General features: G+C 49.3%; 1 protein-coding gene across 8 annotated transcripts in view; it reads left to right on the top strand.

Annotated features, from left to right (window-relative positions):
- Nucleotides 1-23,646, top strand: part of celf5a (cugbp, Elav-like family member 5a) — a 180,917-nt gene that overhangs the window by 11,520 nt on the left and 145,751 nt on the right. For all 8 annotated transcript variants that reach the window (XM_076039486.1, XM_076039488.1, XM_076039482.1 and 5 more), the window contains exon 2: nucleotides 2,758-2,840. In XM_076039486.1, the coding sequence (XP_075895601.1) occupies nucleotides 2,758-2,840 (83 nt within the window). The remainder of the gene's footprint in view (nucleotides 1-2,757; nucleotides 2,841-23,646) is intronic.

The following is a 23,646-nucleotide window of genomic DNA, read 5'->3' as shown; positions in this document are numbered from 1 at the left end:
TGTGTAAAATTCAGTGGATTCGACTTCGAAGAGAAAGGCCAAGCGGCGACGTTGTACTGCTCGCAGTATCGTGCACTTTGTCACTTCGCATTGTCCGAACAAAGCAGTGACGTTACCGGTTCTATGGGTTGTGTCCTTGTTTTATTTATTTATTTATTTTTGTGCAGCAGGACCTGCAGGGAGCCAGTTTGTTGCGATGTCGATGGCGAGGATCCAACCAGGGGTGGCGGAACAATATTCATGTCGTGTTCACATTGTCAGTTTGAGCCGATCGCTCCGGCCTTGTGCATTTCCCGCAATCGCTGTTGGAAGTCTTACATCAAACGTATTTTATCAGCTCTACAGAACCACCCCCCAACCCGCCCCCATCTTTTCTCCCTCCCACCCGCTCAGTTGCTCTCATCAATGCAGGACTAGACATTGCTGGCAGAGGAGACACGTCGCAAGTTGTTTTGTTTTTATCCTTTCCTTTTGGTTTTGGCCTTCACGCACATCACGCACGATTAAAGATGCAACCGTTAGATAATTAGGGATGAGGGGAGTCTCCATTGATGGGGGGAGGGGAAGGGGGAGGGGGGGCGCTGGCATCTGGTCTTCAAGGTTCCCCCTCAGATGATGCAGAGGTGGGTCTCCTCACGACGGGGAGGCTTCCCCCGCTGCTGTGTCAGCAGGTCGCTATTGCACCGGCTTTTTGTCGTGTTTCAAACAATTTCATCATGCCTGCCCCCCCCACCCCCCCCCCACCCCCCCGGCGCCCCCGCCCCACACGTTTGCACTTGGTATGCTATGCAGCGCTGGCAATTTGTACGTGTTTGGATTCCAATTATGGAGTTGTTAAAGCCCCCCACCCCCCACGCCCCTACTCCACCCCCTAGCCCCCTAACCCCCCCAACCCCACCCCCACCCCGCCTGTGGCCTGCAAATTCTTATTAAGCCATACATTAAAGAGCACAGAATCACATTTAAATGGAGTTCATGCTTCTCCTTTGTTTGCCGGCGTTGCAGCTCTTATTAATTTATTCCCGATGCCCGATGCGTTACACATTAACAAACAAATTGCGTTTTGCGATTGCGGTGCAGAGTGCTCGTTTCTTATTCAGTAGGGTGTGGGTGGGGGAGGGGTAGGGCGCGGGGGGCGCCTGACAAGTAAACCAACAACCAGGCCCGGAGAGAGGGCAGGGACAAAAAAAGAGAGGAGGAAAGGGAGGAAAACAAAGCAACAAAATGAAGCCGTTCCCGCCGATTAGCCTCGACCGTTTGTCAAGCAAACAAACAAAAACAGCAGGCACATTTCTACACTCTGGGCTTTTTTTTGTTTGTTGTAGTTAGGTTTTTTTTTTTGGTCTTTTTTTGCAGTCTGAGGGGGGGGCAAAGGAATTGGACAGCAGTGTAAGTAAGTGAGTGATTTGCGAGGTGGGCATTGGTAATCATTAGGTTAGGAGTGCTGGGACACGGGAGGCCATGGGGAGAGCTGCACTGTGACACCAGCTCTCCAGTTGGCCACCTCAAAGGTCGCGACCCCGAGCCGACTCCATCAACCAGCTCATTCTCATGCAGAGGAGACGCTGCAGGGCAAGCGAGTGAGCTGCCGCCGCCGCTGCCGCCGCCGCCTTCCCAAAAAGAAATCCGAGGGAATGGGGAAAAAAAGAAGCAAATTCGAGCTGGATAAAAGTGGTGCCAAAAAAAAGAAAAAGAAGAAGCAGGTGTGAAAGCAGCGGGGCGAAATGTGTTGCGGCGCGATCAATTAATCAATTAGCGACAGTGACATTTTAAAGCCCCTTCTTTTGGACACTCCCCAACTCCCTCTGAGGTTAAAGCGAAGCCAAGGGGTCATTTGGACGGCCAAGGAAAAACCACAGCACCTATTTAGTGGCTGAAAAGATTGAAAAATAAATGGACGGGAAGCATTTCGCATCTCGCGTCGCCAATATTGCAGACATCCGTTACATTAGCGCGCGAGCGAAAACATCGGGCCGTCGACATCGACATCCGAGACACGTCCTCGGCGTGGCAGAAATATGATGCGCAGTAACCCACATGAAACTCATTAATAGAGCGGCGGCAAATCTATTTATTGAGACAGCCGGGGGGGAGGAATGATTGCTGCAATACTCTCTCAGGTTTCCCGTTTCTCTCTCTCTCTCTCGCTCTCTCTCTCTCTCCCCCTCTTGTAAACAGATATTTACATGCTTATTGACGCTCCCGTGCTGCGTTGCGCGCCGGTGGCGGCCAATCAGAGTCCTGCGAGTGGACGGAGGGGGGGCACGTCGGCTACGATGCCACGTCCCTCCCCGATGGCGCCGCTCGTCCGCCCGCCCCCTCAGCGCTTTCCCTCTCCTCCTCTCATCCACTTCCCCTCTTCTCTCCCTTCTTCCTGCGCTCCTGTTTGTTTTTGCCTCTGCTGCTGTCACATCCGCTCAGGGTGGGTTGGGGGGTGAGTGGTGGTGTGGTGGGAGGGTTGAAGGAGGGCGGGGACTGAGGGCGAAGCCGGCTGTTGACAGGATGTGACACGGAGGGATAGCGAGGCTGGACGGGCCTGGCAAGATTTTCATTTTCACATTTTTATTTATTTTTCTTTTTCTTTGCTTGCTTCTCTCCTTTCTGGCCTCCCCACGGTAGAAAATGCCGAAGTGCAGCGCCGACATGGTTGAAACACGTCTCTAATGTTTCTTTTTTTTTGTCTTCTGTTGGTTCACTTTTTAAAAAAATGCTTGATTCTAAAGGAGCCTCTGCTGCTTGCTGTGCTTCTCCTCCCAGGTTGTGCGTTCCTCACTTACTGCGCCAGGGAGTCGGCCATCAAAGCCCAGAACGCTCTCCACGAACAGAAAACACTGCCAGGGGTGAGTCTGCCTCTCTCTCTCTCTCTCTCTCTCTCTCTCTCTCACTCACTCTGTCTTTCACCGCTCCTCTCTCTACTTTTTCCTCTCTCTCCCGTCGGTGGTCAGCAGGGCTTGCAGCACACCGGCCCTGCCTCGCACGGACCCAGCGAAGGGGGGAAAAAAACAAAACACTTTGGAAGGCAATTCAATCAATACTGCCGCCTTTTGAAGGCCCGTTTTTAACTTTACTATGTGTCTGCTCTCGAGGGGATTTTGCCAGTATTGATCACATCCACTCTGCCTAACACGTTTGAAGCTGCAGCATGGGGAGCCTTAACAGATGAAAAAAAAAAAAAAAAAGAAGGGAAGGAAAAAGCAGCGGTATTCAGATTGCCAGTAATGCAAAGGTGCTTTTGGTAGACAGACAAACAACATGAACGTTTTTTTCCCTCATTCACGGGCCTCTGCTCTCGCACGCCTCGCAAGATCCTGACACCTGTTCAGAGGCTGTCAGAGGAGGAGGACAGAGGCATGGAGGGATGGAGGGCAGGGGCTCCCCGCAGAGGAAGCGCAGAGCTTAACACGCTCAGATCAAACTGGCTACCACAGAGCAACATCCGTAAAGATCCACTCCGACATCCAATAATGCCCCCCCCCCCCATCCCACCAACCCCACCGCCACCTCCTCCTCCTCCTCCGCCGCCCCCCGATAGAAGACAGAGCCGAGGAAATCCCTCCTCGAGGCCCCGTGTTTCCGTACCACATGCAAATCCGTCCATTGCAAACTCTTTTCCGGTACCTTTATTTAAAAAAAAGAACAAAAAAAGAAAAACAAGTTTCTTTTGTTCTGCAAATTAGCCGAGCAGAAGGCTGGAGGGAGTTAATCTCCACCTCTTTTTCCTCCACATCTGAATATGATAGGAGACAGTGAAAGAAATAAGTAAAAGCCCCATATAACGCCAGAGGATGTGTTGATGAGAGGTCATAACTGTGTTCAGTCATGCCTGAAAAAAAAAAAATCAGAATCTTTTCTAGTTTTTTTTTTTTTATTTAATTCCTTTTATTATTTTGTCAGTACTCTGGCTCTCCAGTAGGTTCCTCCTCCCTCCCCTGGTCATTAATAGCACCCCCTGCATTGCCAGGCTGACAGGGGCTCCAGAAGGGTCGACCCGCCGTTGGGATTAAATAGTTGATGTGGCTGAATGCATTAATGAGGGCCAGGAGGGCACAGACGCAGAGGCATTAACTAGTCTGACGCTTCTTCCTCATTCTTCTGTCTTTCTTTCTTTCTCTCTCTATGTGTGTGTGTGTGTGTGTGTGTGTGTGTGTGTGTGTGTGTGTGTGTTCTGATGGAGGAGCAGATATGGCCGCTGAAATGTGTGACAGTCTTTAAACCCATGAGACTCTGTGGCCAATTGGGTTGCAGAATTATGGCCAAAAAATAGTTATTATCGAAATTGCCTTGAAACTTTTGTTGTATTTCCGCATTAACTGAGCCATTAAATCAGAAATTGAATGTCAAATGTTATTCACCTAAATAATGGTCTCATTATTTCTCTTTTAAAGAATAGACAAGATTGGAGGATAATCCTCTTTTTGGAGGATTTTGTGTTCAAAGTAGCAAAAGTTATAGTCAGAGTTTATAGTCATAAGCAGAAAGATGATCTATACAGCTATATACATATACATATATATATATGTATATATATATAGTAAGAGCTGGCTAATTGAGATTGGTGGAGCCACCAATCATGCTGCCATCTCATTGGCTAGAACAGCACTGTGTCAATTCTTGCATCAGGCGCAACCATTGTTTTCGATATCCTGTTTTGCTGTTATTGTCTGATTGATTGACCCGTCCTGAACAACCATATATCCACATTAATGCTTGCACGGTGCCATTTGCTGAGGATTTTTTTTTTTCTTTTTAGCAACACTTTCCTTTTTTGGAGAGCACACGTGCACAAATGGTAAATGGTAAATGGACTGCACATATATAGCACTTTTCCAGCACCTTCACGGTACCCCAAAGCGCTTCACAATTGCCTCTCATTCACCCATTCACACACACATTCACACACCGATGGGTGGCTGCTGCCATGCAAGGCGCTACCAGCCCCATTGGCTGGCATGCAGCCAGTGGACAAGCATGCAGCGACTCTTGAGCAATAAAACCCCTTTCTTGTACTTTTCAGTCCTACTTTAGCTCTTTTGCTTACTCCCTCCTCAACCCGCCGCACCCCTCCCGCTGCTGTCCAACCCACATCCTTCCCGTCTCGCCTCTATCACGCTGCTCCCCTGCCGCGGCTCTTCCCTGAGATAGAATGTGTCATAGAAATGTAACAGGGAGACAATGATGGGTGTCAGGCCTCGCAGACGAGGCTGCTCCGCTGCTGCTCCCTTCCCAACTTTTTGCGGGAAAAGCACAAAAAAAAAGTCCTACTGAAAAAACAAAACCCAAAACAAATCTGACAGCGTTCCATGGAAACTCAATCAATGCTGTAGCGCTGCTGCCACTCACGGCACAAGCAGATGCGATATTTAGTGCAACGCAATTATTTTTAGTACGCCGTTGGCCCCAAACACTCGGAGGAACCTGCTGTCCTCTTGATAAACCACAAGCCGGAACATGAAAGAGAAAAACAGTCATTATAAGTATAATGGGGAACAAATGGGACTCGGGGTGCATGCACGTGCGTGTGTGTGCGTAGGCGTGTGTGCGTGTGTCTGTGCATGCACGCGTGCAGTAAAACAAAACAAAACAAACGCGCCCGCACATCTGCATCGCCACTCTGTCCCTCGTCCGTCCCCGTTCCTGCTCCTCACTCTTTAGCGACGTGATCCCTGCTCGTCATCCGGTTCAGGGTAAGTAGATCTGCCACTTGTTTGTTTGGAGAAATGTTGCTGGATGTGCAGTTGGCCAGCGGCTACAGTGTAATTAACAGAAACCAGGAATTCTCCAGATAGGCCCTACGACTTATTAACGCGTGCGGTTTTCATCTTTAACCCCCTGAACTGCTGCAGCTCCTGTTCTCTCTCCTGGGGGGCCGAGGGCCGGGGAGATGCTCAGGACGTCATGCAAAGGCTCACAGCCGCTGTGTTTTTTTGTTTTTTTTGCGTGTGTGACACAGTGTGGGGTGAGATTTGAGAGCCAAGGCCCTCTCAGCGGTTCTCAAGGAGAGAAAACTTCCACAGGAGGCTGCGCGTCTCATGAAGGATATTTCTTTCATTCCGAAAGGCTTTATGCTGGTGAGCCAGGCAGCAGCCAGGCAGTAAGGCTGCAGTTGAAAAAAACAAAGTTGTCAGTCCCGGTTTGTTTAGGGTCACACATGGCCTGGGAGAGAGAGAGGGAAAGAGAGTGGGAGAGAGAGAGAGAGAGAGAGAGAGAGAGAGAGAGAGATCTCCACTGGCGCTGCTGTTTCTAACGCATATTTTTTAAAGAAACATGATCATTAATGGACAAACAAAGATGAAATAAGATTCCTCAGTCAGCGATGCCACCCAATACTGTTCCACAGATCAAATGTTGTTCTCTCATTGAATGCTCTGGCCTGTCAAAGGATCTTTTTTTGCCTGTAACCAATCAATGTTTTTTTCTAAATCCAGTGTTGGGGGTTCCGCAAGACTCGATTCAATAATCAGGATTTATTATTCATCTTTATTAATTAATCGTGAATTATTTAAAGGTCCCGAGTCTGCAGATATGTTCTTCTTTAGCCTCCTGCTGAAAGTGGGGCTCTTGTCTGACCTTATGCGGGTTCAGAGGAAGACACAGACAAGGGGCCGGCTTCTGATACGTCGGTCGGTGCATTCGCGCCTTCCACGCTGGCACGGAGGCTGCCGTTGCCGCATGAATGCACACAACCCAAGGCCCCCTTAATCCCAGAGAGGAGCGCTCGTGTTCTCTGATGTTATTATCTTTGCCCCGCCTCCCCCCCGCCGTCCCCTACCACCCCAGACCCCCCCTCACCACCACCGTAACACATTAGTGGCTGAAAGGAACAGTACGGCCTAATGTAAGTGTACTGGACTGGAATATAGATTCCTGCAGTCAAGTGTGATGGGAACCTCGGGGACATGAGTGCCCGACATAAGTTTGGCCAGCGAGTGGGAGAAGCTCCGGCGGTCCGCCGAGCGTTTCCTCGGCTCCGTCGGCGAGCTGCGCGTCACCGTGGAAAGATTATGCAATTATGGATACGACGGATGCTGTGTGGTCGCACGTTCGAGGCGCTGCTGTTCATTTAGTGCGAAAAGGCCTGCGCAAGCTCCTCTAAATCCAAATATATTTCTGCTTGCTTTTCCTCTTCTTTTTTTCTTTTGGAGATTGGGGCATCTTACAGCGCCAAGGATACTGAGTTTCTCCTAAAAAAACGAAAACAGAAAACCACACAGCACGTACAGAATGTCAATCAAGGCCCAGCGCCTGTTACTTGAGAGTGTGTTACTCGTCTGTGTGTGTGTGTGTGTGTGTGTGTGGGTGTGTACTTGAAAGTGTCATCTCTCCCCGCTAGTCAGCAGGAGATTTACTCCACTCAGTTTCAGCGTCATGACCAAAATCCTGCCTCCTTCACGCTGTTTCCCACCACCACCTCCACGTCTCCCCACTGTCCTCCCACCTCCAAATCCAGCAGACCCCGGAAAAACGATCTCGGCCTCGGCCGACGCTGTTCTGCACGGCGTCGATTGTCTTCGCCGTGGCTGTATTGAGTGTCTTTTTCTTGTCTGACGTCCGTTGTGAGCTAGCGCGGCTCAACCTGAGGGTTTTGGCGCGAGAGGCTGGCAGTGATTCAGGAGGCGAGTTTATGGAAATAGCAGCCGCATTAAAACCCCAATGAGAGCCGTGTGAAGATTAGACTCTGGCGCGCGCACGTGTGGGCTTCTGCAGTGTCAACACTCTGAGTAGATCCCCTCCCTCTCCATCGGCGCCGTCACCATGCTTCTTCATTTCCGCCTCCCCTGCTGTTTGTCTTGCACTTTGCCCTTTGCTTCATGCATATATACATCTTGCTTTTCCCCTTTCATTCGTTCCCCTTCGGGCGTCACCGCAGCGAATCGCGCTTGCAGGTTTTGTCGTAGCTTTTTTTGCATAACACTTTCCGACACAACGCTTTGCATTTATCCTGGTTTCTACACTGGTTTGTGTATTTCTGGTGTGACCCGGCCGGCGGGGATGAAACCCGGGACCGTTCGGTGGAAGTTAAGTGGAGCCATGATAGAAAACAACCTTGGCGAGAGAAACCAGCGCTGGTGCTGAAAGTCTTGTCACAATTCCTCGTTTCCACTGACTCATCTATGTTACCGCTAGCTAACTAACTGCGCAGAAGAGGCATGTCATGATTGCGCGACTGCTATGCTAACTGCATTTGTATAAATATATATTAGGCTAATTTCTGTATTAGCCCCGTGGGAGAAACTTCCGCTCCAGTTTCTGGTTTCATTAATCTGCGCTGTTTATAACCTTTAGTAATACATTCAGATGAGAATGGAATGAAGAGGCCTCCATGTTTGCTGCCACTCTAACGCTGACCTGTCTGTGAACCAAAATCCCCGAGTCAAATCACACTAATGAACAGGGGGGAGCAGGTGGTGCCTTAACATGTCTGGAGGACTGTAGCGGTCGTGAATTCACGCTTTTCATTTTTTTTTTTTTTTTTTTTCTGCCCAGTGATGCTCACTTACACCATCACGTTGCAAAGCTTCCTGCAGCGTGACGGCACAGCCAAAAGGAGCTTAATGCTCATGTATTTTTATTGGATCCCCAAATCAAAAATATTACAAAGGTCTCAAAAGAGAGTGAAGACGAACGAGAAACAAGGCCAAATACTGATTGTAAAGTGTAGCAGCATCTACCAGTTAATACAAATGTATACATTTTTATACCATAATTAATTTGAAATCACATTTTTTTTTTTTCATTTTAAAGGGCAACACTGAATGTACAAAGGAACATTTTTGTGACATTCACCTCATATTTCCTATATCGATGGGCCTTATTTTTCGGATTCTCTGAGTGTCGTAACCAAGCAGTTGTTCAGATCAATAAAGATAATTAACAAGTCCAGTGATCATTTGTGGAGGTTAATTTCTTGTTCAGTTTTAACTGGACCGTACAAACTACTTGGATGCACAAATGATGACGAACCTCGGAGGCAACTTGGCTTTTTCGTGAAAAACAAAACGCTTTCCATTACCCGCTAGACCAAAAGATCTCACGGCGAAGGGAGTTGAACCCGGCGAGGAGCAGAAATGACCGCGTTTTGACCCGAGTGGTGACATAAGCGCTGATGACATTACAGCGCTGTTCCTCCTCCCCACTGCTCAGGTTACATCTGGCTAACCAGCTCGTGGAGGGAGGCGTCGCTTGACAGATCAAAATAATCCACCGCACACTCGCGCTGCCCTTTAAGTCACTTCACATCGAGAGCCGAGTCTTTTCCTGTAAACAGCACATGGTCCTGAAAATAACAGGGTTGGTCACGTTTTTTTTTTGTTATTTTTAGTCTGTTTAACCTCATTTTGGTTGCGGTCGGAGATTGCTGCTGTCTGTGAGATTGAATCATGTGATCGGGGCTCAGATCTGGGTTACAGTGGCTGTTCACCATCCTGCGTGTGCAGCAGCACCCAATTGGAGGGCAAACCGGTCCAGTCCGGTTTGACTCCAGGCCGACGGGCGTCTCCTCGTGCACGGCCGCGCACGTGAGAGGCCCAGATTCCGACCATCGCTCCATCTGTGGGTCCCTCGAAGGTTGAGTCAGGTGCACTCGGAGTGAATAGGTCGACGTACCAACGATAAACTGCGACCAGAGAGGCGTGTAGAGCAGGAAGTGACCGCGTGTTTCTGAAAAAATAAAGTGAAGTGGAGAGCGGACATTAGCCCATGAAAATTAGATGTCTTGGAGGACGGCGCGACAGTTTAGCAGGTGAAGGAAACATGTCACTCTGCTCAATAATGAAGGACACTCTGAGAACACGTCAGCCAGCGGCGGGCTAATGGGAGGTGACGTCTCACTCGCAGGGCCGTGAGCGCGTGAGGAGGGTGTGAGGGTGGCAGGGGGAGTTAGGGGGGTTGGGGGGGATGATGAGACGAGCCGGCTGGAGCGGCCGAAGTGGGAAAGTAGCTGAAATATTTGGCGAAAGAGGAGGAGTTGGGCGGTGTTGGGGTGGTGGCGGTGGGGATCGTAAGGCTGATCTGGTCCCTTGTTGGCACGGCGAGGAAGAAGGTGTGTGGGGAGCGGTGGGTGGTGCAGGGGCGCTCAGGCTCAGGCACAGTAGGACAGCAGCAGGCGTTTGTCAGCAAAAAAATAAAAAATAAAAAATAAATCAGGACTAATGAAATCCAGTGGTCGTGGCCGGAGGGTCGAGGGAGGGGGTTCTGATTGACAGGACGCACGACTGGGAAGAGCCCGTGGCCCTGGCTCGCTGCTGCGATTGGGCGAGGAGCCCCCCCGCCCCCACCCCACCACCACCACTGCCACTGCCGCCCCCAGGCCGATTTGTTCTAAAGCCCCCTCCCACACTTCCCCACCACCTTCTCATCAAATTAGGGAGGCGCGGCATGGGGCGGGAGAGTGGCGTCAGGGTCCCTCGGGGTAATGACACGGAATATAAGTGTGCAGTTGGGTCTGGGGGTGGGGGTCGGGGGGCGCCAGGCCTGCTCATGTGGAAGTATTTGCATTGCAGAGCGGAGCTGAGCTAGCAGTAGCAGTAGCGTACGAACAAGCGCGTCTGATTTTTCTCCCCCCCCCCCGACGCGGAAGTACGGACGCTGGATTTTTTTTTCTTCCGCTTTATTTTTTAGTGTCTGTGTGTCGTCATTTTTGTCCGTCCCGTTGAACTGCGACAGCCTCCCGGTACTTCGCCGAGGGAAAAACAGTAACAATAAGCCGGACAGCTGCTGGAATTCGTAGCGGGGAAATATATGAATTCTATAGTTCTGAGCGCTGGCAGCTACAGTCTGTGGCCCCTCAACTATTTCAGTACGCGGCTTGCAATAAGAGGAGGCGCGTTTAATAATTCAGGGTAAAACGGTAGTATGGTGGATGTCTTGTAGGCAGCAAGATTGCGTTTAGGTGAAACACTAAGGGGCCGTTCACACGGAGACGGATTTTTTTGAAACACATTTTCGAAAAACGCTCTCGAAATAAACTGCGTTTACACCAAGCCATCTTCAATAATGTTCCCGTTTACACGGATACGCTGGAGACGACTGAAGACGATGTAGTACCTATGCCAGGCCTGGTGTGCCGCCGTGACTTTACTCCCTGAAGGCGGAAGAAGAAGAAGAACACCTGAAGCACGCCGTGTTTAAAGAAGTAGCAGCTCGCTAACAACGTGAGCGCCACTGAGAACAAAAAGAGAGATCGCTCGTGAAAAGACGGCGGTGGATAAACGACAGAGTTGAACTTCTACTTCGAGTCTTTAGAGACTTTAGAACACAAAGCCTTTAAAGGTCCATGTTAAGGTTGACTGGGAGTTGTGCCAGTAAAAAATTGCTAATATATTTGTTATTTAGGTCTCCTGCCTCAACATCCCGGTCCGCCGACCCAAAAGAAAATAAATGAAAAGTAAAACAGCAGGTTTGCAAATCACTTTGCACACAATCCACGACCGATCCACGAGCACCGTGTGTTATTGTTTGCGGTTTGTTGGAGTGGAGGTTAATGTGGAGACTGCAGGCTGATCATAAGTAGCAATAACAAGTCTGTCTGGGAGGGGGAGGGGTTTAGAGGTATGACATCAGCGTTTCCAATAAAGATCGCTTTTGGCATTTTCACGAATCCGGACATTTTCAAACGTATCCACCCTGAGGAGCGTTTTCGAAAATGTGCAGTTTCGGCCTTTGTGGTCTCGGCGAAAACGTCGGCTTCGTGTAAACGCAAGGCCGACCCAACTTAATATTTCTACGTTTTCAGAGAAACCCATCTTCGTGTAAACGGGGCCTAAGTTTCTGCCATCAGCTTTCACTTCCTCCCCCCTCAACCTCCACCCCCATCTGATCTTCCATCTCCCCCTGCTGCGTTTGTCTGCAGTAGCCAAAGTTCTGGACTCTGGTGTGTGTGTAGTTCTGGTTTGCATGACAGGAAATGAGCCTGCAGTGTGCCGAGGCCGCACGCTCCTCCGACGTCCTCTTCCCCCCTCCGAGCGGTAAGGCACTTGCTCATACGTGAGGCACGTTTTACACGAAGTGTTCCGGAATCACGCTGTTCCGCCCCTCTGCATCTTTTACGAGACAAGGAACGTGCCCGCCGCGAAGTCAGCTTAGGGGTGGAAGAGTGGAAATGGAGGAAGAAGAAGAAGAAGAAGGAGGAGGAGGAAAGAACGAGAGATGGAGATATGTAGATGAGAGAGAGAGAGAGAGGGAGAGAGAGGGAGAGAGAGAGAGAGAGAGAGAGAGAGAGAGAGAGAGAGAGAGAGAGACACTCTGGGATGAAGACTTGGGAGACAGAGGCGGAATGAGAAGTAAGAGGGAAGATATTTGAAGCAGTGAGATGTGAAGATTAAGAAATGAGATGGAGGAGAGTGAGATGGAGTGCAATGCGGAGAGGAAAATTGAGAGTGGGAGGTGCTGATGGAGGGTCCGGCCACCCGATCGGGACCGCCGCCTCCGACGTTCACTCTATGAAATGGGAATAAAAAAAAAAAAGAAAGAAAAAGTGGCGCAGCTGCGGTCGCCCTCGCGGTGGAATCTTGCCGATGGAGTCCAAAGGTGTCTCTGAGCCAATCACAATGTGCTGCTCCCACCCTCCCTTCCCTTCCTCTCCTGGCTTGTCGCGCACCGTCACTATTCGGAATGGGTGGGGGGGGTGGGTGGTGGAGTGGGCGCAGCACAAAGGGAGTCAAAATGAACAAAAGACGAGGGAACCAAAGCAATCAGGGAGCTTTGATCCCTCCCTGCACGTCAGCCTCCTCCCCCTCCGCAGCCCCCGGATTATCTGCATTTCTCACACGCAATCGCAGTCGCGCTGTTCGCTCCGTCTCGTCAATATATTAATATACTCTGTGTTATTGACAGAGAGCCGCAAAAAAAAACTCCCACAGCAGCTCGGTTGATGAAACATTGACCCGAGGCGGCGGGCGTCGCCCGTCTTTTCATTAATGCCAAAACAACCCAGAAAAAACAAAACCCAGTCAGCTGCGTCTCGCTTTAAAGGTCCAGTATGTCAACATTTTAAGAGAGCCCAATATTTATGGAAGCCCGCTTTATTTAGGCCGTATTTAGGCTTCCTTATATACTGGGCTTCCTTCCTTAAAAAATGGCGGCGCAATGTGGCAGCAAGAGCCTCATTGCTCCATGTATATTGTTGTATATATATGAGAACCTTTTTTAAGGGTAGAAAAACCAAAGCGCTAGCATGCACTTTTATTAATGTATTTATAGGCAATATGTTTTTACCAATATAAAAATCATAAATCAAGCCAAATTTGCACACTGCAGCTTAAAGGAAACATCCGTTATCTTGAAGACGGCCGCTCACGTTGAGATGCATCAAACCTGCTCAGCGCCGGACACATGGCCGCGTGTCTCACGTGCTGCTGCTGCTGCTGCTGTGGGGAAGGCCGAGGCTGTCCGTCATCATCACCCAGCTCCGGTAAATGGACTCGGGCAAATGATTACCACGGCGGCGGTGGCGGCGGCGGCTATCGCGCCGCTAAAGTTGAGTGCACATGCACAGACACACGCGTTTGCGTTTAATTCGCCGAGGCAAAGATGTGCAAAGGCACAATCCATTAGGGGGCAGGGAGGGTGTGTGGGTGTGTGGGGGGAGAAGGGGTGGGAGGCGCGGGAGGGACGAGCCGGCACATTTATTTGCCGAGTTTATCCTGCCTGTTTTTTTTTTCTCTCTTTCTTGATTTATTATTTATGAATCTATCAGTCTGTGTGCTCGCAGCATATAGAGTTTAACTTGCCCGCCACGCGGCGCCTTCCACGGGCCCGATGCTGCTAAGATTCCAAAATAAGGACGGGCCAGGATGTGTGCTCACGCCGACGACAGGACTGTGCATCTCATTGGTGGACGTGTTGCATTTGAGCAGGTGAGGATGCGTGTGGGAGTGACAAACATGGAGGCAGCAGCGTTCAAGTCAGTTTCACCTGCATTGCTGCACTGGAGGCCAAAGAAAGGCAACAACTACTCAGATAAGCAGCTCTTACTACAGTTTGCAGAACAGCATCTCTGTGTGTGCATTTACGCACTGGCCACTTTATTAGCTACCCGCTACTAGCAAAGCGGCACCTTTCTTGTTTTAACCCTGCCCTCAACATTTTGATTCGGATCGATGCGTTTTTGCAGTCAATTGACTTTCAAATGAACTGAACAGTCCCAGCAAGTTTGCGGTTTCGTAAATGAGCTAAATTGCACGTGCTAAATTAGCCCATTTGCTCCTCCCGGTATTTTGTCGCAGTCTAATAGAAGTGCCAATTATTGCATATTTATTCATCAGGCAAATGTGCTAAATAGACAATAGCACGTTTGACAGACTCGGGCTTCGCCGCTCCCAGTGCAGGGGATCAACCAGCGCATTGGTTTGCATGTAATTCGAGAGTTTACACACATTTTTACAAACCCCCCTCCGCAAAAAAAAACAATAAAACTTCAGGAAATCGGACTGCAGGCGTCTCCCTGCCCATCAGGCTCAACCAGACTTTCTCTTTTGTCTTTTTCAAGTCTTGTCGGCCAAATGCAAATGGCGAGCCGCTCCGTTCCGTCCGTCTCCCCTCCCCGTCACACCAGACTGTGCTTCCACATCCTTTGATCTTTTTTTTTTTTTCCGTTCTTCCTTCCTCCCCGGTCGCTAAAACACTGAAAATTGCGATGATGACTCGCAAATTTATCTGAGATTAATTTGATGGGCTCTGCTTGTGCCCGCCTGCCTCGTGGGTGTGCTTTTACCGCAGTGTTATTAATATATTCCTGGAAGACGGCTCTCCGGTGCCCCTCTTTTGCAGAGCGTTGTGGCCAACCCGTAATTTTTTTTTCCTGCGGTCCACCGTCATCTTTTCCTTTTTATTTTTCCCTCCAAATTTCTCTCCCTAAGTCCTTCCTTGTCTGAGCAGCTGACAAGCTCTAAAGTAGCAAAGCCGGAGCTACAGACCACTTGCGACTCCGCATGATAGATTCTGACAGCTCCGAGGTACTCCAGGACTTTTTCCAGGGTATTTTTTTGCTACTTTTAATCGTGACTCCTTTTTTTTTGTGGCAGATATTACATTACTGCCTTACCGCTTTACTTATTGATCTACTCATCGCTTTGGAGATTGCATTGTGCATCCAATGCAAATGAAGTTGCGCCCGGCGGCTCGGTTATCGGCCGCCGCCCACCGAAAGGTCAGCTGATAGAGGGAGAAAAACAATAAAGATAAGATGTGGCAAATGTTTTTTTTCTTTCTTTTTTTTCTCGCACAGCAATGAGAAAAGCCTCTGCGTGACATTTTCCGTTTCGGTAGGTATAGACGACGTTCAAGGGAATAATGCTGGGAGAAAGCCGCTGGTTTCTAAAGCGCAATTTAACTCAGCACAGAATTAATAGTGGGCGGCGGCCTATCGTGTCCGCTAACACATCCTGGAGTGCTAGCGGCGCGTCTGCTGAGTGACTGGGATCGAATAATGTGTGATTTATTATGGCCTGTTCACAGCGGGAGCCCCTGTGGGTAAAGGCTGTCCCGCCATAGTTATGGGATATTTAAGGTTGTGGCGGCGGAGAGAAAATAAAAGCCGTCTCTTTGCTTTGTCTCTCTCTCTCCCTCTCTCGCTGTCTCTCTCTCTCTCTCTCGGTTTGTCTCCCTCGTGCATTTTTCACTGCTGTCTACTTCAGCCCAGCCTCCCTACCCCGAGATTCTTGATAGTGGTGGATGAAGCCTCTGGAAAAAAAAAAGGCTCATGCTAATAAAGGCAGACAGGCTTCGGAGAGTACAGAATCCAGGTTGAAGTTTTGCAGGAAGAGCAATCCGCCGTTTTTAAGAAATTTCAAGGTTTTGTTGCTGTTTTTTTTTTTTTTTGTGAATGGATCTCCGACGCAGTAAGTGTTTGTTTAATAGCGTGACGCTGGTAGCGTCGGTCAGGCACCGATATCTCATCTCGCCGCATCAGATGCGAGGCGTCGAAACGGCTGAATGAGATCGCTTTGAACGAGCCCGAGGAACGTCGGATCAAAGGGGGAGATCAGAAATAACAACACACCTTGAAATATTTTTTTGTTTTTATCTTGTCTCTCGCGCTCTCTCTCGCCCTCTCTCTCTCTCTCTCTCTCTCTTTCTGTCTTTTTTTCGGAGTGGCACTGCGCTGTTTGTGAAAGGAATCCTTTCAAACAGGAAGCCTCCGGGGCCGCCGGGCGGCGTGGTCGATACCCGGAGAGCTTTGAAGACGGCCTATCTCCTCCATCCAAATGAAAAGGCAGGAGCGGGCGGCCCTGCAGGGACCGGCACTGGGCAGCGTTGTTGTTTTTTATTTTAGATAAACACCGTCTACGTTAAACCATGAGGTCCTCGTGACAGCATCCACGTGAACTCGCCTGAGACCGAGCGACAGAGTCAGACGTGCTGCATCCTCGAGTACATCCTCGGCTCTGCTCGGTTTTTAATCAATTCCATCAGGTGGTGGGTAGGACCTGGTACCAGGTGCTATTTTAGTACCTGGTACAAGGTGCTATTTTAGCTCCAGCATTGGGCAGAAAATGATATTACACTGATTGGAGGCGGTGAGACGACGCAGGATGATTCATGAGAGCGACTCCCTCACAAAAATGTGACCCACAATCTTTAAAAAAACAACAACCGCCAAGCGTTTTTCATCTTTAGCGAAGTAGTAACCCATGCATTTCTGTGCTCGATGACGTGCAGAAAACGGTTAGCAAGATGGAGCGGCGACGATGACTCAAACTGCTCATGGCTACAAGCAGACATTGAAACGGTGTCGTGAAAAACTGAAACTAAAAAAAGTGACGACATGTGACGTCTCCTCCCCTCACGACTCCGCCCACGTGGAGGTGGTTCAAAAGTGAGTCTAGTCGAGTAGCGCTGAAACTGGCATTACAGCCTGAATGACTGTTGGCAGGGGAAACTTTGAAGTCGGACATCAAAAGTCAAAGGTCCTCGTCCGCTGCAACGCTTTGACTTTACACCAGCTAAAAGACTAGGAACAAAATACAGACCTCACGTCGTGGTTGCAGTTCCAGTGAAGGACACACGCAGTAATCACAAACGATGGCTTGAACTGTTTCTCGACATTGGAAGCAAAATAGGCATTTAAATTTTCTCCCCTTCTGGTGCAATCCGCCTGGTGCCGTTCTGTTTCTGCCGGGCTGGCGGTCACTATTTGGCAGCCATCAAATCGGTGCAAATTGTGCACTACCTTGGGTGTGCGTGTGTGTGTGTGTATGTGTTTGTTGTTCCGATTGTTCAGTTAGACTAATGGGCTTCTTCTGACAGAGAGGATGATGGGATTCCTCGCTAAGGAACGACAAGGACGACCTCGTGCCTCTTTAAAAGTGGAGCGCTGCCTGTGTTAATTGGACGCTTTTGCCATGTTTTGTTGCGGCCACGCGCTGCTCCGACACAACCGGGGGATGAAGATCACAATGAATTACAAACATTTCAGTAAAACCAAGCGATGGTTTTCTGCTGTGTTGTACCGGAGGTTGTTTTGAATCAACCAAGAGTCTCTCCAGCGGGGCTTTCGCCCGCTCAGATTTGTTTGTACTCCTGTGTGTGTATGTGTGTGTGTGTGTGTGTGTGTGTGTGTGTATGTGTATGTGTGTGTGTGTGTTTGGGTCCGGGGCAGTCGCAGCAGCCCAGCTGGCCCTGTGAGTAAAAGCTCTTGGGTCAGAGTGAATCAAATTAGCATGGTGGAACGTCTCTGTTTGATTTCGGCTCACAGCGGTTGAGTTATTTGGGCTCCGCCGTGGGTTAAGGGATGAAGGCAGTATTACTCACTCGCCCAGCGAGCGAGGCGTGGGGGGGGGTTGGCAGTCTAAAGGGGGTGGTGGTGGCCTCTGCCATTGAACCACAATGGGCTCTAATGCATGGCCTTTTCCCTTTGATGTTGGCTATAAATATGAGTGGACGACTCGGGGCACTGTGGTTTTTCGAAAAGAAATCTTTTTTCAGAAATATTATCGTTAGTATTTTTATTCTTTGAAACGTCGATGGAAAGGAGCTCTAACAGCTGATGCACACGATAGGTTGTTACACTAGTGAAATTATTTTAATCAATGTATTATCTTTGTTTTGAATCAATGCACTCACCGGCCACTTTATTAGGTAGCCTTGCTAGCGCCTGCTACCTAATAAAGTGACTGGTTGGAGATTTTTCACGTTTTGAGATGCTGTTTGCTTGTAACCACTGGTTAGCTGATTTACTGCTGCCTGCTACAGTCTCCAACCAGCCCGCCCAGTCTGACCTCTGACCCTTGACATCAACGAGGCATTTTCCTCTGCGCAACTGCCGCTTGCCGGATATGTTTTCTATTTCGGGACCATCCTCTGCTGGAGATGGTGGTGAGAATCCCAGTAGATCAGCAGCAGAAACGCTCAGCCCTGCACCAGCGACCACGTTCACCACCTCCAGACTCCCTCGTGTCTCCTTTTTTCTCCGCTTTGACTTTGAACCTCAGCACGTCGTCCTCAACACGCCTACATGCTTCAGTGCACCTGAGTTGTTTATTTTGAGTTATTTGTGCCAACAAGCAATTATTGGCAATTTTCCTTAATAAAATGGCTGATGAGTGAATTTCCCATGTCTAAAACACATGGGTACCATCCAATGCCGGCCAAGTGGTTATACCCATATAATCTTTTTTATTGGCAAATTTACAGTGGTGGCGTCAGCTGCATGTGGCATTTTCTGTCACCTAACCAAGTGGATCAGCACCGTGCCGTGTGTTGTGGGCTTTACTGTAACAAGACATATATCTTTGACATATATATGTATATATATCTATATATAATATAGATATATATTTCCTGTAAGTGGGAGAAAAACTGCTGCTGGGATGAAACAAACAAACCAACAAACAGCAAAACAGGAGCATTGTATGTCTAAGTAAGACCTACGAGAAAGTTGTGAGCGTTGCATCTTGAGCTCGCTGCAGCCCACGCGCCTCGACGCCGAGCCCATATATTTAGAAGAGGGAAAATCTTTTTTTCCCTTCTTCTTCTTCTTCCTTCTTCTCAGGGCGCTGCAGTGCGAAAGGTGCACGAGGGGGGAGGATGGGGCGGCGGGTGTTTGTCTTTGTTCTCCTGGCAGATTTCTGAGTGTAGGCGTTTCACAGTTTCGAGGAGCACCTCGGGAATGCATTTAAACAGATGGAGGTTTTAATCGGAGTGCTGCCTTCCAAAATTAGCTCTATATGCTTTTGTAGCCAGCTTCTTTTTTTTCCTGTCTTTTTTCTTTTTTTAATTTGCCCGCTTGTTCGTTTGTTTGCTCGCGCGTTAATTCTCCTAGCAGGAAAATTACAGATCGCTCGAGCGATATGTTGCCGTGCGGTTGCAGGTTTAAGGCTGCTAATCCAATTTTCTTTGACTTGTGAAACAATTTGGTCACTGGTGTTTTAACGTTGCAACTGATTAGATGTGGCAGCAGGATTCGGCTGCGAGCGCCTTATCTCAATGTAATGCTATATTAAAGATTCTCCGTGCCGCTGTCAGTTGATTTACACAGGCGCCGCAGCTTCTCCCTAGATTAAACTTGACTGTAATTTCTTTCACATGAATTATGAATGTGTCCAATTTTTCAAAAAAAAAAAATATATATATATATACAAACCTGCCTTTCATCGGCGCAGCTGCTCTGCAGTGAAAGAAAAGGAAAAAGAAGGAGAAGAAAACCTCGGGCTGGCGTGGTCCACATTTTAAAACGTGTAACCTGAATGGATTACGTGAGTCGCAGTCGGCCGACCGTTAGCCCGGCAATATGTGCGCTGAAGAAAAAATATGATTTTCTTTTGCCAAGCAAAACAATTTTTTAACCACCTCTGGGTGTTATGACACCCATCTGTTTGACCGGCCTCCGTCTTTTGTCTCCGGCACATTTCTCATTCAAGGTGGCAGCCTCGGAAGAAGGAGTAATTGCTTTTCCTGACCTGTAATTTTTTTGTCTCGGGCCTTTGTGTAAACCAAAATGCACGCCTGTGATTTATGTCTTTTGTCGCGCAGCTGAACTCCTCCGAATTAACCCGAGCGCCTGTAGCACCCGGGCCGCCGGTGCCGGTGCTAGCTCCGCTAAAGACGCGACGCGATGGGGAAGCGTTTATGGGGGTTTTGTCTCGCTTTACTATAATTTCTCAGCGCCGTGATAAATGGAGAGCTGCGTTCTTCTTCCAAGTTGAAAATCTAGAGGCTGCGTGTCACACACACACACACACACACACACACACACACACACACACACACACACACACACACAGACACACTCTTTCTCCTCTCTCATCTCTCCATCTCTTCCTCACCTCTTCCCCCTCTCTCTGGGCCCTTCCTCGTCCTCCTTTCTCCCCGTTTCCATTTTCCGTGTCTCAAAGCCCTTTTCCTCCTCGCTCAGCAGCGGTGGCGGTCCTTCCGGGACCGTGGGTGCTAGAGCGCCGCAGGCTCCCCTGGAGCCAGACCATAGCCTACAAACACTCGGTCTTGGATTCCTTTATGTTACCTCGGCTTAGAAAAAAAAAAAAAAAATAAAAAAAAATAAAAAGTCTAGCGAGCCCATATTGGGATTTCGGTATCGGCAGACAAAGCTGACGATGCAGCCGAATTTGAATGAATGCAGGTGAATTGTTTTGTTTCTGTTGTTGTTTTGTTTGCAAGCCTCTGAAGTGCCGAGTCATATCCGGAAGCGCTCCTCTCGCCGCGCGAAGCGGGCGGCCCTTTAGAAAACCCCGGCAAATAGGTCACTGTTATAGTAATACGCTATAAATAGTGCGTGTTTGCGCCTGCATGCATCATGGCGTTGTCAGGGGGCGCTCCGTCTAATTTTAGGCTCTCGGGAGGAGAGGGGAGGAGAGGAGGAGATGAGCGGAGTGAAGGAGGAGGAGGAGAAGGAGGAGGAGGAGGAGGAGGAGGAGGAGGAGGAGGAGGAAGAGGAAGAGGAGAGGAGAGGAGGAGCGCGCCCCGGCTGCAGCGGCTAATGGTTTAGTGTTTTTAATAACGGCGGAGGTGCCCCCCCCCTCCACCCGTAATATATCTCCTCCGCTGCAGATAGCCGCCGCCACCTCCATACCTCCAGCGCTCGGAGGTGAGAGCGCGGCGTGCGGGGCGTTGCAACTTTCCAATAAACTGCTCTTATTAAAACGTCTGCGTCCAATAAATAAGGGGAATGTAATCTGCCCCCACCCCCGTGTTTATTGAAGCCCGGGGTCTCGTGCATACGATTGGGTAGTGGGGGGCGGTGTAGGGGGGCAGAGAGGCAAATTTATTAATGATCTTTTTCTGACTTGCTCCCTCTTAGACCCAGTTACTGTTTTTTTTAAAAAACCAACACTCATTAAAATCGTTTTTTTCTCCCCCCTAAATACCGAAAAGCAGATTGCGTAAACGTCAAAATGCATTTGCTGGATTATGGATTAGAATTAGCTGGTTCGCCGTTCAATCAAGTCTGCGCTTTATAATTAGCCAAAAAAAGGTTTCATGCCTTAATTTTAAATCAGCTTTTTCTCTTCCTCATTCACCCCCCCCCCCCCCCCCCAACCCCCACCATCCCCCCCTTTCCTTCCAAATTTAAGCTCAGTCTAGCACATTGCACGAGAAATTAAATCACTGTGTGCCCACTCGCTCACGTGGAAGGGCCCTTATTCTAGAAGGCTCCCTTTTATTTTAATGCAAAGAGACAGCTCTGTCCTTTACAGTCATGCCCTGTTCCTGACAAATAGACCCGGGGCTCCGTGCACGGCCAGCGTGAGCGTGCACGCGGGAAGCTTTTTGTGGTCAACAAATGTTGCCTGCTGCTTTTTTTTTTTTTTTTTTTCCCACTAGTTTAAAATCTAAATACATTTCACTCCAGAAGCTTTTAAAAACTGGCTCTGAATAGATATGGATTCCTGCTGAGGGGAGGGCGGTTGGGGGGGGGGGGGGGGGGGTTAGGTGGGGGCGGTGGTGGTGGTGGTGGTGGGGGGGTGTCTCGCTGATAGTTGCAATGCGATGAATAACACAAAATATCTTAGCCTTCAGTTTGATTTCATCGCTTGTTAATATTCCGCCGCGTCAGCATCGCCGCGTTTCGCCGGCTCGCCACTCTGAGCCTTATCGTCGCGCACAATGTCGGCGCTCGGTTCGCATTTCGCCGTTTTCTCCGCCGCCGCTGCCGCCGCCATTGCTCACGTGACCCCCCCCCCCCCTCCTCCACCCCCGCCACAGACAAAGACTCGCTCATAGGCGGTCATTTCCTCCCCCCCGCCCCTCGGCTTTGATACACCTGCCCGGCTTCCTTGAGAGAGAAAGAGAACGAGCGGATTGTTTGTTGTTTAGTTTTTTTCCGCGAGGCCTCTTTCATTTTCGACGCAGCGGTGCGAGGGACCATTAATATCGTCCCCGCCGCACGTTCTACGCGGCGATGATGCAGCCGCCGCTCGGAGATGAAAAGGAGCGGTGCATTACTGTCACCCGGGCCGATGACACGCGGCGCTCTCAGCGGGCGCCTGCTTTGAATAGGCTGTGCCAGCGCGGGGGCAGGGGAGGGGGGGGGGGGGGGCGGCGGGGGCGTGGAGACACGGGGAAGAGGAATATAGGGCGCAATGTAATGAGAGGGAGGAAGAAGGAGAAAGAGGGAAACTTGAAGCGCGGCATTTTCTTGGGTTTTCTTGGATCTCGGGGATATTTTAGATTTTTTTGTGTGAAATCAAACTGGCGACAATATAATTTATGACATCAAACCGAATGGAGGGGTAAACGATCCATTGTGAGTCTTCTTTCCTCTGAGTTGATATCATTTGCATTTGAATTGCGAAGCAGATATGCTCATCACAGCTGTTCTTGCACATCAACAGCGGCTCTGTTCTACTTGACTAGACTTCAACTTTTATTAATCCTGCAGTAAAAAAAACCAACCCAGGGAAGGTCGACGTGCTCACACAACCCCCGACACGGCAAACTGATAACCATCAAAACTAAATAACAGATAAAACCCAATGAAAACATTACCGGCAATAAAAGCCACTTCATTAAAGATTTTTATTAGTTTCATAACAGCCTTGACGGTACTCAGACGGATGACATGCTGAGTGGCTGAAGGCCATGCTAAAACTGTGCGCCTGGCATAAAATGTTATTTGTGGTTTGAGAGGCAAAAAAAAAAAAAAAAAAAATTCTGCGTCCGTGTGCGTCTACCGCCGCCACGTATAAATTTGCCGTCTGCCATACTGTGGATGCTAATACGTGACTCTTGCATTGTCCCGCCTACAGAGCCATCTGTCTTAATGGAGGAAAATAGGCGCCGAATGCGAAAAAAAAAACAACGCCAAATGTGTGGACGGTTCGTGTGAAGAAGCGCCGCATAATGCATCCCGCGCGGCGGCCACAGAATGCAAGACCTTGACTATGTTAACGAAGCGAATTGCTGGGAAAGAAACCACAAAAAAAATGGAACAACAACAACAACAACCAAAAAAACAAGACCGCTTTGCATCCCTGTTAACATTTCACAGAAACAAAGCGCCATCTCTCTTTAGCTGTCTGCTGTCTCTCTCTCTCTCTCGCTCGCTCTCGCTCTCTCTCTCTGGGCCTGTGACCTCGCGGCAGACTTGTGGGATCTGTAGTGAAGCCGTCAAAGCTGAAAGCCTCCCCAGAGCAGCTGCGAGGAAGCATCTGGGGGGTGGGGGGGGGGGTAACATTAGAACAACCCCAAAATGTC

This window comes from Nelusetta ayraudi, unplaced genomic scaffold, assembly GCF_046127955.1.
Source record: "Nelusetta ayraudi isolate G7.1 ecotype Tasmania unplaced genomic scaffold, CSIRO-AGI_Nayr_v1 ptg000059l, whole genome shotgun sequence".
In the NCBI taxonomy this organism is placed as follows: Eukaryota; Metazoa; Chordata; class Actinopteri; order Tetraodontiformes; family Monacanthidae; genus Nelusetta; species Nelusetta ayraudi.
This window is presented reverse-complemented; position numbering and strand designations above follow the sequence as displayed.